General features: G+C 31.1%; 1 protein-coding gene across 14 annotated transcripts in view; it reads left to right on the top strand.

The window, feature by feature from the left end:
- GULP1 (GULP PTB domain containing engulfment adaptor 1) overlaps positions 1-20,078 on the top strand; it is a 450,623-nt gene that overhangs the window by 282,351 nt on the left and 148,194 nt on the right. For 11 of the 14 annotated variants that reach the window (XM_074302903.1, XM_074302905.1, XM_074302894.1 and 8 more), the window contains 2 exons: positions 7,228-7,303; positions 17,682-17,743. In XM_074302903.1, the coding sequence (XP_074159004.1) occupies positions 7,276-7,303; positions 17,682-17,743 (90 nt within the window). In that variant the 5' untranslated portion in view covers positions 7,228-7,275. Of the gene's footprint in view, positions 1-5,862; positions 6,661-7,227; positions 7,304-17,681; positions 17,744-20,078 lie in introns of those variants that run through there. The other 3 variants (XM_074302897.1, XM_074302895.1, XM_074302902.1) reach the window with 3 other exon arrangements.

Genomic DNA, 20,078 nt, shown 5'->3' with positions numbered 1-20,078 from the left:
TAAAGAAATTTTTTTCTTGATTTTTTGGGGGGGTTTCTGGTTTCTTACTAATAAGGAAATGGTTGTATGACTATATATATCTAACATATAAAATTATTTGCCTTCTCAATAAAGGGGATGGAGGAGGAAGAATGGATAGAACTTAGAACTCAAAGTTTTAAAAATGAATGTTAAAATTTTTTTATGTAACTAAGAAAAAATAAAGTACAAAAATTAAATTATCATAAACAACACACCATTAAAGATAAAAATTAGCATATACAAAGAAGAACAGAAAAATAGGATATTATAAGACTTAACCTTTGTTCTGTACACATAATATTCTTCTATGTCTTTCCTCTTTGACTTCTTGTGTCTTGTGTCTCCCCAGGAGATAATCATCTCTAGTTCAAAGTACTCTGTGCTTCTACATCCCTAAAAATATGTATTATGGTCTTTGAGTAGTATATTCACTTTTAATAGTTCACACAATTATCTCAAAATACATGCTACTTAGGTGATAGTAATAAGAAAATTTTTCACATAAACCGGTATTACTCTCTTCCACAAATACGTAGAGCACTACAGTGGTAAAGGAGGACGTACACATGAAGTTTACTAGTTGAAAAGACATACACTTACGTAGTAAAAATAAGGCATCCCTTTTATGATATGAATGAAAGAAGGAAATTAGAATTCTGGACTGAAGTCAGGAAGGCTCATCTTCCTGGACTCAAATCTGTCCTCAGATATTTAGTGGCTGTGTGACATCTAGTCAAGTTACTTAAATCTTATTTGTCCCTGTTTTGCCTCATCTGTAAAATGAGCTGGAGAAGGAAATGACAATCTACTCTAGTAACTTTTCCAGGGAAACCCTAAATGGAATCATGAACAATTAAGTACAATTTAAAATGATTGAAAAACAGAAACATTAATACTACCCTGCTTTTCCTGAGTCCCTTTCTTAATTTCCTTCTTTCATTCATGGTCTTTCTTTTTTAAAAATTTCCATCAATTCCTCTCTCACAAAAAGTAAAATAAAATGAAAGTTCTTTCTTGTAAAAAGTCAGTATAATCAGGAAAAAAAGTCATACATTGGCCAGGTGTAAAAATGTACATTTGCATCTCTATGCTAACAGGTAGAAAATATCTTTTATAATCAATCTTCAGGAGAGTCCAGTGACTTTTAAATTGTTTCTCTTTACATTGTTTTCCAGGCCAATATTTTAAAATTGTAGTTGCTTAATGCTTTTCCAATTTTTCAGTATTCTATTTCTTCTAGTACCATTATGTCACTTAGCTATGAGTGCTCCATTCTCTTTTTTAATGAATCTACTACCTGGGGCAGGTTTCCCATTGGTATTCTAATTTGCTTATTTTTATAGATTTTCCTTAAAAATCTATCATTTAATTAGCTATCTTTTGCCTTGTTCCATTTACTCTTAGATAGTAATTTTTATACTCATTCCAATCTTTTCTGTCAAGCTCTGCTTATACTTTACAAAATAACTCTTTTGGCTTTATTTCTTAGGCTTCTCTTCTTTAAATATTTAATTTTATTTTTATTAAATATTTAATTTATTATTCTTGGTTTTTTTATTATTATTCTTTTTAAATCCCCATCATTTCCAAATGAATCTATTCCCTTTCCTAACTTGTAATATTTCTTCATCATATTAATAATTTTCTTCTGCTACTCACTTCTGCACACTAAGTTCCTGAATTCAGAATTTGTGCCAACTTCAAGCTTTGCCACTTTGGGGACTTTTAAGGGAAGTGATTAGGTTTTTGCCTCAAGAAAGTTTGAATGCTGCTGATCTTTCCATGTTCTCTTTATGTAGTCACATTGTTTTATATTTTAGATAGATGTATTTCTTGGAGGAAATGGTCTTAATTTTAGTTTTTCATTTTGGCATGTGAGCCAAAAACTCAATAGTATTTCCCAACAATTGTTTTCTTTACCTGATTATATTACTTCTTTTTCACTGTCCATTTCCAATGTATGGAAATTTCTTCGAAATATATGAACGTGTATATAGACAGCTTTTCTTGGCAAGCTTCAGGTATTCCTTAGCTACAAAAGCAGAGACCCTTGCAAAATTAAAACAAATAAATAAAAGTATGATGTAATGTCTCATAGTTTGTGAGATCTAAAGTGTAATACCTTTTTTTTCAGCAGACATTAATAAGATCAAGAAAATAATGATCCAAAAAAGGGGCCTTAATTTTTCCAGAATGGAAAAAATAGGCATCCTTAACCCAATGATTTAGTAAAGCTGCATTGTAAGTCACAGCTCTGTTGTGCTAAGAGGTAGTCTGAAATATATCTCTAAAGTGCCCAGCATGTTTCTGCTTAGTAAATACCTTTAGTGACTTGCACATTAAAGAAAATACATCAAAAAACATGGGGAGATTAAACATATCTTTTCCCTAGCTTTCCTGGAATCTATCATTTTATGATCACCTAGTTTCTCTTCCTGTAACAGTAACTTCTGTTTCATTGTTTTAATTTCATTTGTAAGCCTGAGCTGGGCAGATAGGTTTCTTAGTCATTTATCTTTTGTATTAATGAGGACAATGTTTTACAGCTTTAGTTGGATCTTGTTAAGTTTCCAGGAAAATCTTATTTCAAAGGCAAACTTCTAAAAATAAAAATGGAACCCAAAACCAAATACTTCATGTCATGGGTTTTCATTTTAGCCTTCTATCTTACTGAATTGTAAAAGCAGTATTAAGGTCTTCAAAAGGACTTGGACACCTGATTACCATGCATGAAAATACCATTATTTATGCAACTACTTGCTCTGTTACTTTTATTTCATAAAGATTGGGGAATTCATTTTGATATATTAATTTATAATATTGGATAATAAAAATAAATAACAAAAGGATCATTACCTTTTTTCAGTTTCTATGATTGAATTTGAATGAAGGCAATGTCAAATTTGCATGGTAAAAATTAACCCTAATTTATAGAGTTAACATTCAATAATTTGATGTTGTAACAACATGAATAAAGAGATGATCACATCAACTTTTATATATACACACATAAATCACACACATTCATACCTGATATGATTTGTTATGGTTTAGTACTTTAATATTATATTGTTTCTATTTAATGAAATTATATTAATTTTCTATTTATATAGTATTTTTCATGTTTTGTATTCTGGAATCATTGAAAATAGTTGTGATTTTAATTGTATAGCTACTAATGATAAAATTTGGGGGATTACTATATATTCTGAATTTGGGGTGCTAATTTTAAAAAATTATGGATTTCTAAAAATAAGTTTACTTTAATTCTGTTGGGAATCTAATATTAAATTGATGTTACTAGGTCAATAATTTTGATATTACCATTTGGCTGATTCTTTAATATTATGATTGGCAGTCAGGGAAACAAAACAAACCAAAGTTTCCAAAAAGACCATTTTTACATATAGGTATAAAATGGAGAAGAGAGCATTGGGATAGATTCCCTCTTTGATCTCTCATGCATACATACATACATACATACATATTTTCATACATACATTTTATCTACATTTCCATATCTCAATCTAATGATTCTGAAAGCAGGAAAAGTTTTAATATAGTGAAAAGAATATTGGATGTGGAATGAAAAGACTCAGGTGGGAATCCCTGCTTCATTACTTATTAGTGATATAATCCTGAGCAACAGCCTACCTTTTCAGCACCTTATTTTCTTTAAATAAAAAAAAAAAATGAAAAGTTTTTTTTTTTCTGTTTTGAATAGAGAATATGTTCATTCTAGGTATGTCTGATTTTAAATGTAGGCTTTAATGATCTTTTGCAAAGAATATAAACTTACCGATAAGGAGAAAATGAATAAAATATGATATGATGAATGGAGACTCTTTTTTATGTTTACAAATCAGTAAAGAACTATTAAAATTATTACCTGTAATATTACTATGTGTTTCAGTTAACTTTTAATTTTCCCTTGGGGAGTATACATGCAAGGACACAAATTATAGTGACCCTACTCCTATAATGATTTTATCATAAAGTTTTTAGATTAATAGAACTGCAATATTTTAATTGCCATGTGAATTTATGGTGAGTACAGTAATAAAGGCTAATAGGCTGGAATTTCAACATAAGTCAAAATGATATCCATTCCATTTAAAGGAGAAAATGTGCCTTCCTTTGGAATTGATCAGAAAAACAAAAGCCAATTTTTTTTTTAATACTTGACACCTTACAGTGCATGCATGGCTTAGTTAAAAGTGGCAATGGCTTTATTTTTATTCAATCATTCTAGTAAGTTTCTAGAGGCTTTATAAATTCACTTAAAAATGAGTAAATATATGATATATGCAGTATGCTTATGATATTAATCATTGGACACACTATATTGTAGGTTGAGTAATTTTTATCTTCACAGACAGCTTACTATGAAAGTTTAAAAAGTATTTATTTTTTCTTAGTGCTTTAACATTTTACATTTCAGTAATAAAAACAAACAATCTCTTATGCCTTAGGAAGGAGCAACAAATGAGATAGCAAATATACCATGATTGTCCTTATTTTATAATCTGTTTAGTAAAGAAATAAACACATGCAATTATTATAATGTCATATGTGATATTTAAATTATTATTCAAAGTTTAGAATTATGAAAAATTGAGTTATAGAGTTTTTTGTCTTTCTTGAAAATTATAAAAATCACTTTAGCATTTAATATCGTAATAATTTCTTGTTATTCAGTTGTTTTCAGTCATGTCTGACTCTTTGTGACTCCATTAGGAATTTTGTTGACAAAGGTATTGGATAAGGTTGCCATTTCCTTCTCCAGCTCATTTTACAGATAAGAAAATTAAGGCAAGCATGATTAAATGACTTGCCAATCATCCAGCTAGTAAGGGTATGAATGTAGGTTTGAACTCAGGAGAATGACAGTAAGCCCTATTTAATGTACCCCTTAATCACCCTCAATAATTTTTCAGGATATAATAGTTTATTTTGAATGCCAGCGAAAACAAAAAGTAATTTGATTCCCCATATATCTAAATCTCATAGTTCTGAAAGCACTTAATATAAAGTCTTAATATAGTAAAAAGCATTTTCAATATGGAATGAAAAGATCTAGTTTGGAATCCCTGCTTCATTACTTATAACCAATGTAATCTTGGGCAACTGCTTTCACTCTCAATGCCTCATTTTCTTTAGGTGTCAAATGGGGAGAAGGGAAGTTTGGGATAGATGCTTCCTTTGATCCCTAGAGCTTTGGATATGTGATACTAAGATCTTGTATCATAGGATATTTTTTGCGTACAGTGCCATAGTGGAGGTCAAAGATGGGAAACTTTTGTATTCTACCAAGGGCCATTTGAATAAGAGCATTCACAGAGTATATAAAATTATCAACTTAAAAACTCAAGCAGTGGGAGGTGGTAGTACCAAACTTTCAGCTCATCATCACCTGAGATTGCTTTGTTAGGGCCAGACCAAATGATTTTGTGAACTTGCCATTTTCCATCCCTGGACTAGTTCCTGAAGATGTATTGAGGGTACAGTTTAAATGTCTACAATAATTTTCTTGTAGGATTTCAGAGTAAATTCTCACTGTTACAGTGAGTTTTTTCCCCCCAGGGTACTATAGTGTAATAAAATTAGAGTAGGATTTATTTTTACCAATGAGTCCTCCATTCCCACATTGCTAGAGCTAGAAAGACCCATAGAACCATATAGAAGCAGATGAAGATACTGCCCAAGAAATAGAGGTGTATTCATGTGTGTTTTTACATGTGTGTCTGAGTGTGAGTGTGTGTGTGTGTGTGTGTGTGTGTGTGTGTGTACACAGACACATAGAGTTCTCAGAATAGGAAAAAAACCATGAGAATGTTAAATTATTTATATTTGTGATGTCATATATAAGATGGTTCTCCTGCTAACTAACATTGCCTTAAATGCCTTATCAAAAAAAAAAAAGAGGAAGCTGAACTGCATTATTTTTCTAGTCTGGACTAACTTTATTCTATATTCTAAAACTTAAATAGGGACAGCTAGAGTCAGGAAGACTTAATTTCCTAAATTCTACCTTTTCAGACATTTATTAGTTGGGTAATCCTGGGCAAATCATTTAATCTTGTTTGCTTCAATTTTCTCAACTATAAAATTAGCTGGAGAAGGAAATAGCAAACTATTTCAGTATTTTTGTTAAGAAAACACCAAATGGGATCACAAAGAAGTGGATATTTGACTAAACAACAACAAAACTTTAAGTCATTTAAGTTTTTTCAGCCTTAATGTAGAACAAACCTGCTGGTTGTAGAGTGAGACCAATGAGAAAATGCTGTGTAATGGATAGAGACTGACCCTGAAGGCAGCAAGATGTACATTCTAGTTCTACCCCTAATATATAATGACTGTGTGATTCTAGGGAAGTCATTTAATTTTTTATGTTCTAGGCAGATCTCTGAAGCTGTTAGTTGCAGGGAAAATGTTAATTTGAATTGGTAGTGGGGGTTTCCTTATCTTAGAATTCCTTACACTAATGAAATCACAGGTCTTTTCCCAATCCCTATTGTAAGGTTGCTATAACAACCTCACAGTGACATAGTTAGAATTTACTCTTAAATTCCAGAAGAAAGTTGCTGTATAATCTGGAGTTGTGCTAGTAAGTCCCAACCCCCGCCAGTCCCCCAGGTATATGTTATGGATTAACTTTTATTTGTGAAAACACTGTAAAATGATATATTGTGGGGAGCTATCTTTTAGAATCTTTCATAATTCTTTAATTCTCAGTCAGTTATGAAAAAGGTACTGCTCACCCTTATTATTATGGCTTTTGTGTCTCTAAAATATTCTTTATTGACATTAGTACAAATCAAAGTATCTTCTTTTCAACCAAGATTATTAATGTCAATATAACTCTGCTAAAATATCTACTATGAATAAAAACCTAGGAGGAAAGAAGTCATGTCATAGATTTGAGGTTAGATTGTGTGATAGTGTTTCTATCCTAGGATTTGGGGATTTAAACATTAAGCAACTTGTGAGGATTTGCTGTTGGATGATTCTACTACCCATCATCTTGATCAATAGTAGTTGCAGTTGAGCTCATCTGGAATCTCGTCTTGTGGCAGAATAAAAAAAAAAAATTAGAGACTTATTTTTTATGTGATGAAAATCCTTAAAATTCAAATTTATTTTATCTATAACAATGATATATTTGTGTTTTTAATAATTCTTAACTCCTTTTTTCTTTTTTAGGATAAAGTAAAAGAAAATCAAGCATTTATTTGGCTGTGCCTCATCATCATGAACCGTGCTTTTAGCAGGAAGAAAGGTAAATAATATGAAGAAATAAAGTATAGTTGTGTTTTTTATTAATGTTATGGATATAATTACTATTAAAACTGAATTTAACAACTTTCAGTTAACTTGAGAATTAATATTTAATACTAGAAGTAAGACTAAGAATTTTAGCTTTAAAATTTTTCAGCCTCTAAGTTATAATAGAAAATAAAAATTTATAAATTTTCTAAATTTCTTCCTTGGTGTGCTTATCTGTGGTAAGGAAAAGTCCAGGTATACTCAGTCTGTGGCTATTCTAAGGCCATAGTTTGCAAGCTGATAGGTTAAAGAGAAATCAAATATTTGAATTTCTTCAGTCTCCCCTAGAGAATCAAAGAGTATCTTGGATCCTGCCCAGTTTCCCTTTTGTTACTTTTCTCTCTCTACCTACTAACTTTGCCATACCACCCAGAGTCCAGATAATTCTACTATTGCATCCTTTTATGTAAAATATGTGACATGCCAAGTTGACAAGAAGAATCTAATACTATAATTGACATTGCCTTTAAAATTATTTTTTTTCTGTAAGAGTATGCTAAAGGAAGCTGACTGAGAACAGTTGAAGAGCTAAATAAAGGAAGAGACCAGTCATTTAAAAGCAAGGCAAAGTAAATATTACTCAGGTTGAACATTCAAGATGATTTTAGGGTTCTAAAAATATTTGCCTAATTGTATGGTATTTATATTTTCATATTACTTGCTATCATAGAAAACTTCTCTTTGGAAATACAAGCAGGATATTTCAGAATGTTGCTTACCAAAGGTGTTTCTTATATATCAATCAATATATTCTTATAAAAATATATATATATATATATATATCTTATATCAATAATATATATATAAGATATATTGCTATATCTTATATATCAATCAGTCTTCCAATGTAGGGTCTTCTCCTCCACTATTTTTTTGGACTAGGTAAAAGAGACCATTCTTTGCCTCATTTCTTATCTAACCTTAATCACTAAATGGCCCTTACCTCATTCAGACTGAAACCTGGGAAAGACCTTAGGTTAAAAAGGCTAAGGTCTCCTACTTCTTCTCTAGTCATCCTGATCTATATCTTGCCACTGTATCCAGGTGGCTGAAAAAGAAAGAGTAAAGCTGGTGACTTTGTATTTTCTTCCCTCACTTAAATCCAATTCACTTGCAAATCATGAGATCTCCTTCCTGATGTATCAGTTCTCTTTGAGAACTACAAAGTATAATCTTTCATGGGTGAAAGTGATAATATTCTATCATTATAATTTGCTATGGTTCTTGATTTTTGTCTTTCTGTAAGTCATGGAGAAATGATCCTTGCAACTTTTGTTTTTTGATAATTTTAATATTTCCCAAATAGCAGTGTAATATTTGCAATACTCAGTTGTTATATGTTATTCTTACTACATATCCTTAATGATCCATTCTAAGAAAACTTCTTATATATGTCATTATTTATTACAGACTGTAATTTGTTTAATATCTATAATAATATATTCCTGTGATTTAAAAAAAATCAGTCCATAAATATAAGAAATCATCAATAATTTTAAAGGGGAAAAGAAAGAAAAGAAAATCAAATATCAATACCTGGGAAAGTGTCTTCTGTAGTTTATACAGATTAAATAAACTATGCAAAGGATCCTAGAATTTAAAGAATATCAAAATATTCCAGCTCTTAACACCATGCCTACTACATGCTAGATGATTAACTAAAGTTTTATCAACTGATTTTTAAAATCATGGAAACAGAGGATCATGGAAGGGACTTTCCACTTCAACTCTTTCAATTTACAGATTAAGATACTGGAATTTAGGGGTATTAACAATTTGTTCAAAGTATTTTTTTTCTGAATTTAAGAAATAAAACAAACATTCTCATAATGTAGTGCAATAGAAAAAAAATATAACTGCAAACCTACTATGTACCTGCTATGTACAATTTGCTATTACTTTTAAATATATGTAATGAAGTTATGTGATTTCCCCCACACTTTTTACCTTCTCTTCCCATCAGAAGTGGGATTGAAACTAGATCCTTTCACTGCAGAGCCAGTGTCTTTCCACTACAAATCAGATCATTAAAAAAAAAAAAAAATTTATCATAGGAATCCTTTAAAAGTTAATCATTTCATTTAAATCTTAAGATTTTGGTGAAGAAATTTAAAAAATGGGAGGTAACTAGCATAGAAGTATACTTTGTATGTTGACAGAATATTTAGAAGAGAATAAAGCCAAGTCAAGTTTATGATTGACTTTCAATTATGGATTTTAAAGGAATTTTAATTTATTAATTAGTATGTTTTACATAAAGATTTAAGCATAACAATAGCTCACTTTTACAAAAGTATTTTGTAGTTTAGGAAGCTACTGTTCGGATATAATTTCTATTAATACCATGAACAAATGCAAATACACCTCAGCATATAAACAAGTTGTCTTAGAAAACAAGAGTGTGTGTGTATGTAGGGGGGGGGGAGGTAGGCAGTTATATTAAAACTTGGGATGGATTTTTCCATGGAACTAATGTAATTCTGGAATAGTTCACAAAAATCTACAATGCATCTGAAATCTTCACTGACCACATTTAACAGAGTTTTCATGGGAAAATTAATTTAGGATTCTAGTTTGATATACCAGATCACATCTATCTCCCCATCCCACTGGCCTGCCACTACTGTGGCTTCTGACCAGGCTGTCTTTTATTCTCTGGCCTACTGTGGAATAGAATACAACCAAATTCAGTTTCACATAAAGGGCTCTATTTTTTTTTAAAGGCTTTCCCAAATAGGCCATCCATCAAACTTTCCTCCTGCCCCTAACTTGCTGTTAGCAAAAAAGAAAAACTGACAGGGTTTTAAAAGACCCTTTCCTGTTCCCTTCCCCAACTCTTAAATTACCCCTCCCCCATTTTAGACCACTGAGATCAGTCATCCATTAGTGTTAAATGGCTATGCTTTTTTTTTTTTTTTTTTTTTTTTAAACAAAGGATTGAAATAAGACTAATTTACATTTCTGAAGAAAAACCTTGTTCAGCTTTTCAGGGCTTTGGTCATGGGACCTAGGATAGGAGCAAGAACCTGGGATAAATAGTATAATGTGGCCTCTGTGAAAATAGAGAAGAGTGATGACTTAGCAATAGACCTGTGTTTAAAGTTAGGAAAACAATAGCAATATTGCACAGACATCTTCTCATTTTATTCTCTATAAACTTCAGTCACCACTAGTCCTACCTACCACAGCCATAGAGACCCTACCATCAACTGGTCCAGGACTGAGGTAAAAATCATTCAGGTCATAGGATTTCAAACAGGAAGAGGTGCTAGAGAATTTTTGTCTAATTTTCTCATTTTAGAAATAAGAAATCTGAGCCCCAGACTGGTTAAATAGCTTGCATTTGGTCACAAAAGACAGAGTTGTTTTTTCTGACTTTAAATTTAGTCATCCTACTTCTAGTGAATATAAAGGGAGACAAGAAAGAAGAGAAGGTAAATTGTACTAAATAGTTGGTGGCAAAGTCAAGATAAAGTTCCTGTGAACACTAGCTATTGCTAGGTGACTTCCTGTATATAAGGGAAATGGGAAATAGATATTTTAGGAATTGCCCAATATATAAAGATATGAATTAAATTTCTTTTCCTAAAAGGAGTCATGTCCTGTGCCATATTTTATTAAAGGTTAAAGTGTATGTTAAAATCTCATTATATACCTTTATGAACCTTTCATTATATACATTTTCTCAGAAATTGACCCTTTAAGGGCATTTAAGGTCATTTGTATTTATTATATGTATAACTTTGGTTCTTCACTCTAATAGAGGAAGATAAGGAGATTGGAAATGATATGGTATGGCTTAAAAACAAGTTCACTCCTTATTTTCTGAAATGACATTTTCCTCAAGTGTGTGTATGTATGTATTCCCTAACTTCTCTCATTTTTCCAACTCTGAGCTAAACATTACTAAATATTAAAGGTTTTCATGAGGAATTCATTGAACAATTTGATATGTGATGAATTTGGCCTTTAACTAGAAGTTTAACATTGGGATTATCATTGAACTCTTATAGTTCTAGCAGGAAATCTGAATCTGAATCTGAAATGAATTGAAATATCTTCCAGTTTCTGGTTAAACCAGTCTGGTTTAACTATAACTTAAGCAGGAGAAATTTAAGGATAATCTATTTAAATGCTTTTGCTTTTCACTTTACTAGAGAATTAATATGTGCTAATTATCTGAAGCCATAATAATATACCTAGGGAATATCATTAGTGTTATTTTCAGTGAATGCTGTAGCATATGATATATGCAAACTTCTCATTTATAAAATAGATTAGTCTTGCTTCCAACATTGGATGGCCACATTAATATATTTTAAATGTCCTTATTTAATAATATAATGCATTTATTGCTAAATAATGTACTGTATTTAAGTTGAAAGAAAAAGACCATCTGATCTACAAAATAATTGTTAATATAGTATATCAAATGTCTCAATTGGTATTTTGGTTATCTAAATTTGTTATGCCATTAAATCTACTCTCTGTAATTGAAATTACCAGGTACTTGTTTTATTTATTTTTTCAACCAAATGCTACACTAAAAGGCATTAAATATATTACTACTGATTCATTTGGAGAACTTTGAAAAAAAATGTAAACAAATGACTTTAATCACTAACAATTTGTTAGTTAAAAACAAAAGTGTTAAAATTTGATGCATTTGGTTGTTTGGTTTGCTTCAGCTTTAATATTAGTTATTTATCTTTCTGATTTGTCCTTAAATCACGTATTCTATTCATCACATCAAAAATGAATTATCTAATAGCAAACCATTAAGCACAACATTCAAATAAATAGAGCTAAATTGATTTAATGAATTGTGCTTTATTCTCTTTTAACGCATCAGCTGTCAAATAGAAAGGGATTTTTGTATGGTTTAACAGTTTTAAAATTCAATATGAAGAAGCAATTTCATGGATTTTTTTTCCCTATTCAAACTGGTTATATTTTAACAACCTGTCTTTGCTTCTCCCTTAGATTCTCAAGGTTTTTAGGTGCCAAAATACATATAGCAAGGTTTTGGAATGTCTTTTTATAAAAGTTAATATTCAGAGGAAAAATATTTCTATATTGAATATTATAAAGACAGATGTTGCAGAATGAAGATAAAAAAAAAAAAAAAACAACCTCATATTATCCCTATCTGACCTGGTTCTGTGTTTCTAAGAGATGGTGCTACTATATTAAGAAGTCTTAAATGTCAAAGGAAAAAATCACAAGGAAAAGAAAATCTCAATTTTTTTTCTTACTTGTAAGCATTTTATTTATTTACTTTTAAAAGATCATTCTAGAGTTATTGTTTAAGCTCCTATTTTGTTAGAATACACCTAAGGTAAAGTCACAATAAAGATTTATTTTAGAATTTTTTTTTTAATCACCTTTCATGGCTGTTTCAGTTTTGAAGTTGACATCTTAATTGAAAGCATTAGAACTGAACCATGGAATGTGGATTTGGTACCTTATATTTGCTGAATATATAATTAATCCATTCAATAGTTTAGGAGAGCATTGTGATATGTTTTTGCCCCAACTTTACAAATGGCTATGTGGTATATTGTATCTAGGTTATACTGTAACACATATAAAATGTATGGGATTGTCTGTCATCTAAGGGAGGGAGTACAGGGAGGGAGGGGAAAATTTGGAAAAATGAATACAAGGGATAATGTTATAAAAAATTACACATGCATATATACTGTCAAAAAATTACAATTATAAAATTAATAAAAAATAAAGTAACAAAACTATCTTTCCCTTTGTAAATATACTCTAGACAAACTGTGTATCATTAAGTATCATGTATTACATCATGAAGTTATCATATGCTATTTAAATATCTGAAATAATTATGAAATTGCATGCAGTTTTCATTCTTTCTAAGACAAAGGAAAAAGTAATAAACTATGTTAAACCATTAAAAAAAAAAACCCAAAAAACAAATGGCTATGTGGGCACATCCCTATAATTATTTTGGTTATCAGCAAGTCATCATGAAACAACAACTTTTTAATGTCTACATATTATCCTTATCAGTAACAAATTTATGATAATTTCACCAATATATATATATATTTTTTTTTGTTTGTTTTAAAAATCAAAAGAGCCAATTCTCAATAACTCAGAAGATGGAAGGACATAAATTATCTTCTTATCCAGAAATAATATAAACTATCAAATTCAGAGAAGCAGCAATACTTTTTGCAAATCTGAGGGGCAACATTGCTTTTAAAGGGAGGAGAAGAGGAAAGATTATCTATATCAATCAGACAGAACTAGCCTATAACCTGTGGATGACCAGAGATGAACAGAGCATGGTAGAGACAGGAGAATCAGGAATCAAATAGTTTAGTTTCAGAGTGAAGCAAACAGCTTGCAAGCAAGAACACATGTATCAGAGCCCCTCCCCTAGTTGGGGGCACCAGCTTTGATGTGGCCAAATTTCTCCTCATACCAATGGCTGTGCTGTGAGCTGAAGTGCTGACAATGAAGGGTAATAGAATAAAGGTGACACATTTGATTCATAGCAGGGCTTTATGAACAGAATGTGGGCAGGTGCTTGTCCAAGCTCAGAGAATACTTATTGTTGGTCAAAGCAATATTTTGTCAAAGGCTGAGATCATCCACAAAGTGTGAAGGATTGTTGTTATGCCATTTCAGCTCACAATTTTTTGTGGGGCTTAGCTCTGGGTAACAAGGTGTCTCCAAGATGCCAGGGGAAATGAAATAGCTTCCCAACATCTCCCAAGTCAAGTCTTTCACTGTGTATTTTGTTAACTAACTGAAATCTTAAATCCTAAATATTAATATAACTATACAACAAATTCAAAACTAAATATAATTACTTTTGAATTAATTGATTCTATTATTTCCTCTATGCATGTATCTTTAAAACTTAATACTTACTTGTATATTTAGGAAAATATAATCCCTGTATATGGTTTTTACTAGTTAAATATTATTCCTTTTTGAAGATCATTGGGTATTCATTAAACAGCAGTTTTTAGCATATCTGTTTTATACTGTGTTTTAACTAATCAAGTCAGTCAATAAGCACTTAGTAAACATTTGTCATGTAAGCACCAAGGAAGCAAAGACATGTAAAAAGTTGTTGCATGAGGGAGCTCTCATTTTCTCTCTCTCTTTTTATTTTCAAAACATATGCATGGATAATTTGTCATTGTCTCTTGCATAGCCTTGTGTTTCAGATTTTCCCCTTCTTCCCTGCACCTTCTCCCCTAATTGACAAGCAATTCAATATATGTTAAACATGTTAAAATATGTTTAAATACAATATGTATAAACATTTATACAATTCTCTTGCTGCATAAGAGAAATCAGATAAAAAAGAAAGTAAATAAGTAAGAAAACAAAATGCAAGTGAACAAAACAAAAAAAGAATGAGAATTTTATGTATTGATCCACACTCAGTCCCCACCGTACTCATAAGATCATTGGAAATGGTATCAATCATCTCATTGTTGGAAAGAGTCACATTCATCAGAATTGGTCATCTTATAATATTGATGCTGTCATGTATGATGATCTGGTTCTGAGGAGCTCGAATTCTCATGAGAGGAAACAACATGGAAATATTGAGGAACCTACTTAATATACACTAAATAGGTGTATTTCAGACAAGAAGATGCCAGCAGATAAGAGAATTAAGAAAAGCCCTCTGAAGGTGGGATGTGAAGGAAGCCAGAAAAATATAGATGAGAAAAGAAAATATTACAATAATGGCAATAATAGTAACTTATATGGCTCTACACAGATTAAAAATCATTTTTCACAATAACTCTGTAAGCTATGGTAGTTAGTTATTACTAATTCTATTTTATAAATGAGGAAACTGAGACCCAGGATGGTTGGTTGACTTGTCATAGTTCTAATTAGTATCTTTTTATAAGTAGTCCAATTCTCTTTCTACTTTACCACCACAGCTCTATCTCCATACTTCCATATGTTTAGAATAGATATCAAGGGGAAATTATTTCATTGTTCATATTTACAATAAAAAGAACATATTAATTAGTACTTATTTTACTTGCAGAAAGCAATTATTATCAAACTAAAATGAAGGAGATACAGAGTATTTGTTTCAAAATATAGCATATGTCCTCTATAGAAGAGAACACAAGACATGACTGAAATCAGTGTCCTTGAGAGAATCCTGAATTCTTAAAATTTTGTCTTTGAAATATATCCATTGAAATTAGTTGAAATTAGTCCTTAGAGCTAATCACTCACTAAAATGCTTCTCAGAAGAACTAAATAAACTTAATGTGAAGTGATTTATCACTAAGGCTGACATAAATTGTCTTTTCTCAGTTTTTGTTTTGTTTTGCTCCTCTATGTAGGGATTGAGCTTTGCCTTACTTTGTATCCCCAACACTTAGCATCGTGCCTGGCACATAGCAGACACACAATAAATGTTTACTATTTTCCTTTGCTTTTTTTAGCTGCAAGAATTTATAAACTGTTAAGGATTAGAGTTTCTGAAAAGGGACTAACCATAATGTTAAAATCTTAATTATTCTCTCTCCTAATAATTTTGATCAATCCATTGTTTTCTTTGAACCCCTGTTTTTCCATCTGTAAAATGAATGAGTGCATTAAATCATCTTTTAGAATCCTTTTGAGTATTTAATCCTCCACTCCCAAGTGTAAGCTTGGCCTCAGACTTAGTATTGTGACAATGGATCTGTAATAATTTTAATCACAAATGTTTTTATCATCTTTAAAGAAAACTTGAGATTAATACCATATTTAAATCATTTATATACTAGCACATAGGCCCAAATTGAGGATTTTTCCCATACAGTCATTTTGTCAGTTTCTAAGTGTTGTTTGTACAGTATTAATTTCTCGATTCAGAGTTTACAAGAATGCATTGTTTTTAATAGTTTTAAATTTTTGATTTCATTAAGCAATTAACTCATGCTGTCAGCACATAATCTAATTCACAGTGGGGTAGAAATAACAATAATGTGTATTTCTTGTATATGAGGGTATCATTTAAAAATTCTGTGACACATGCAGGGGATGAAAAGAAATTTGTTTAAATTACTTAACTGATACGATTAGTCTAATGTAATTAGATATTTTCCCTATCTATTGATGACTATGAAAAAAAATCCAATTAGATAATATCTGCCAGGCTATATAAATTCAAGGAACTCAAACCAATCTTCATGAATATTAATTGTTACTATCATTAATAATAGTTCAGCAATCATTATCAAGTGCCATTTTCTTCAGAACGTATTTATGAGTGAAATTCAAGTTTAGATCAGGAAGGGTCTTTGACCATTTATATGGAAACAGAAACTCATTTCTCTAAAGAAATCATATCACATATCATATGCAGTGTTATGTTCCTCTACCAATCCAGACAATCTTTTTAACCTTAGGTGTACCCTTAGAAATATTTATATTAACCACTATAGTTAGCAATGTGATTGGGGAAAATCAATTATGAGTTCCAATCTGGAACTGAAAAGTAAATCAGAAAAAAAGTTTTAGCTTTTATGAGCTTCACACCAAAAGGAGTCTTTGGTATTCTTTGAAGTGTACATGGAGGTGGTCTATAATTTTTCTGTAGATTTCAAGAATCCAATAACTTATTTTTTTCAAACTGCCCAACCAAATTTTTCCTCCTTAGCCTTCTAGGTAACATACAGAAAGGTCCTGCCTGATAGTAATAGTAACTTGGGAAGCTGAGATTAACTTTCTCTTATTATACAGGACAGACCAGAGTGCTTGATTCACTTCTTTCTATCAGGCTACTTTTCCAGGAAGTCAGTAGAGGAAAAGGGAAGGTCAGGCATGAAGTTAGAACTGTAAATAAAAACCAATACAATTATAATTATAGCTCAGTCTGAAGAGGAATAGGGAAAGAAAGTTCCTGCTCCCTCATGAAGAAAAAAAAAAAGGAGTTAAGGAAATGCTATATTCTTGTGGAAGATTTTATATCCCAGGAACTACTTAGTCTTATTCCTTTTTTTCAACATATTTCACACAAAAAAGAAAGACTTCAATAAAGAGAGTGCATTCAGCTATATATTTTGAGTAATTAATTGTGAATAATTAAATTTTGGAGTCAGAAGACATGGGTTCAAATTCTGCTTCTGATCCTATGAGTATGAGTTTGAATAACTCTTAATATTTTTTGATCTTAAATTGTTTCATCTATAAAATGGAGGGATTGAGCTATGTATGTAAATTAACTTGGATAGCAATGCTTATCACACTATTTTGTAAATTATAAACATATGAAACTGAGAATTAATATATGTTTAATCAAATGCTACTTTTCTTCATTGCAGATAAAACATGGATGCATACTCCTGAGGCTTTATCAAAACACTATATTCCCTATAATGCAAAGGTAAAAGCACTTCATATATTACTTTTTTTTACTATGTTTCAAATTATAACTGTTTTATTTTTAAAATATTATTTTTTATACAGTCATTTCCTAAAAAAGACACATCTGAATGGTTATAGCATATGAATTATATCACAGGTTCATTCTTACTCTAATCCCCCAATAAATGATCCTTAGACATGCTTGTCTTCAAAATAGAATTGGTAAAGTTTTCACCCCTACATGTATTTTCTTTAAAATGATTTTAAAGGCAGATCAGATCACCATCTTGAATTCTGCCTTCTGTCTAATTATCAACCCATAACAAATGGAATGAATAACATATTATCCTTGTTTTCATTTTAATTTATATCAGGGAAAACAGGAAAGGGGATCTAGACATTTGAAAAAAGTACTGCTGTACTTTTAATGTATACCTTTGTGATCATTTTATTATATCTGGAATGAAAAATAAGAGAATAAGCCAAAAAGAAGAAATCCTAAGTTTTTTCTGGGGCATGTTTGTTCAAGTTACTGCATTTTAATGGACCAGGCTCTGAATGATGAAACCATATCCAGTTTCTTTAAGCATTAGCATTTGTTTATTGGAAGCTGAGAGCATGAGTAAACAGGACCTTTAAACAATTCTATTTCAAAAGTTTTGCTGAGTGGAAAAAGTGCTTTTCTGGAAAGTTTGTGTGGGCACCAAGCCTACAGTATTTTTCCAGGTTAATATAGATGTGTGAATTTCAAAGCAGAAGAAATGAGAAAGGGATTTTAAAGGGATGTTTGGGCAAATATGATTGAGTAGAGAGAGCATATGTAGCAATCCTTTGAAGATGTAATGGTAGTGAGGTCAAAAACAGTGGGAAGCTGTAGGAATATTGTTATCTGTTGAATCAGTAGGTTAGGGAAAAAAGAATGTTGAGGTTGGCTTTGGGAATTTTTTCAGAGGATAAATGAGCATTTGTTTTTAGCAGGAACCAGAAAGTCAATAATGTTTGGATACAAAACTTGTAGAGATGCTGTTCTAATATCTGAATCAGCACTGGGTAGCAGGGGCATTAAAGGTTGGTCCTGACAAAACTACTTCCAAAGATGATGCTTAGCAACAAGATATATTTTTCCGGCTGACTGGGCACATGAAACTAGGATAACTGAAATCAACAAGATATCTGAATTTTACTGCAAAGCTTGCAGGGAGATTGATTGCCTTGATTAAAGCAAGATTTAATTAAATGAATGACTGGAGTTGATCTAGCATTATCCATTTCTTCTATGGATGTTTTTCTTTGCAGATAGTATGAAGTTGTGTAAAGTCAGAAATTGGAACTTGAGAATTATTCTTTAAAGGGTATGAATACCCATTTGTCAGTTATATTATCTACCAGGCACTAAAATTGATAGTTTGATATATTGATGATATTTTTATGTCTTTTAAGTTAAACAACTTATTGAAAAGAACAGTGGAATTAACTTTTAAGTTAATTAACTTTAAGTGCATATGTGATTGAAACAGTGAAATGTTAAAAGACATAAAGCCATTTGTCCATTTTACTATATGCTCTTTAATATATGATCCAACCACAGGCCTGCAAGCTCACTTGGGAATTTTCTTATAACTGGTTCCCATGGAAATAATGAGACAACTTTAAAGGTTCTTAGAATTTTGACGAGGTCTTTTAATTTGTTGTTTCTTTCTAGAAATTGGAATGTTCACATGGAGCTCAGAAAAGACTTTTTGGTTGCATTTGTTCTGTGTTAAATTTGTGGATATTTCTTTGTACTGGGGGCAACCAAGGGCCATATTTTAGTAGTCTTTCAGAGTCAATTTGACAGACCTGTAATAAGTTCCTGTTATAGTCAAAACAATGTGCGAGGCCCTAAGGGCAACACAAATATGGTTTTTGTTCTCCAGGATATTACAATCTTTTTTTTTTTTCCCTGAAGCAATTGCCCAGGTTTACACAGCTAGGAAGTGTTAAATGTCTGAGACCAGATTTGAACTCAGGTCCTCCTGACTTCAGGGGTATAATTTTTTTTTTTTTTTTTTTTTTTAATGTAATGGGTTCTATTTAAAGTTGGTTGATTCACCTCACTAGATATCTTCAAGTTAAGGCTCGATGCTCAGTTATCAGAGATAGTGTAGGAGGGAATTTTTATTTCTGTATAGGTTATCCTGGAAGGCCTTCAACATTCCTTTCAATTATAAGATTTTGGGAAACATAAGACAGGTAAACAACCAATTGCAGTCCAAGACCATGATTGTTAAATTGTTAAAGTGGTACAGGTAGAAAAATATAGGAGTTCAGAGGAAGGAAACATTGCTTCTGTTTTGAGAGCTCTACAGTGGAAG

This window comes from Sminthopsis crassicaudata, chromosome 3 (genome assembly GCF_048593235.1).
Source record: "Sminthopsis crassicaudata isolate SCR6 chromosome 3, ASM4859323v1, whole genome shotgun sequence".
Lineage (NCBI taxonomy): Eukaryota > Metazoa > Chordata > Mammalia > Dasyuromorphia > Dasyuridae > Sminthopsis > Sminthopsis crassicaudata.
The sequence above is the reverse complement of the archived record's forward strand: the minus strand, read 5'-3'. Positions and strand labels throughout refer to the sequence as shown.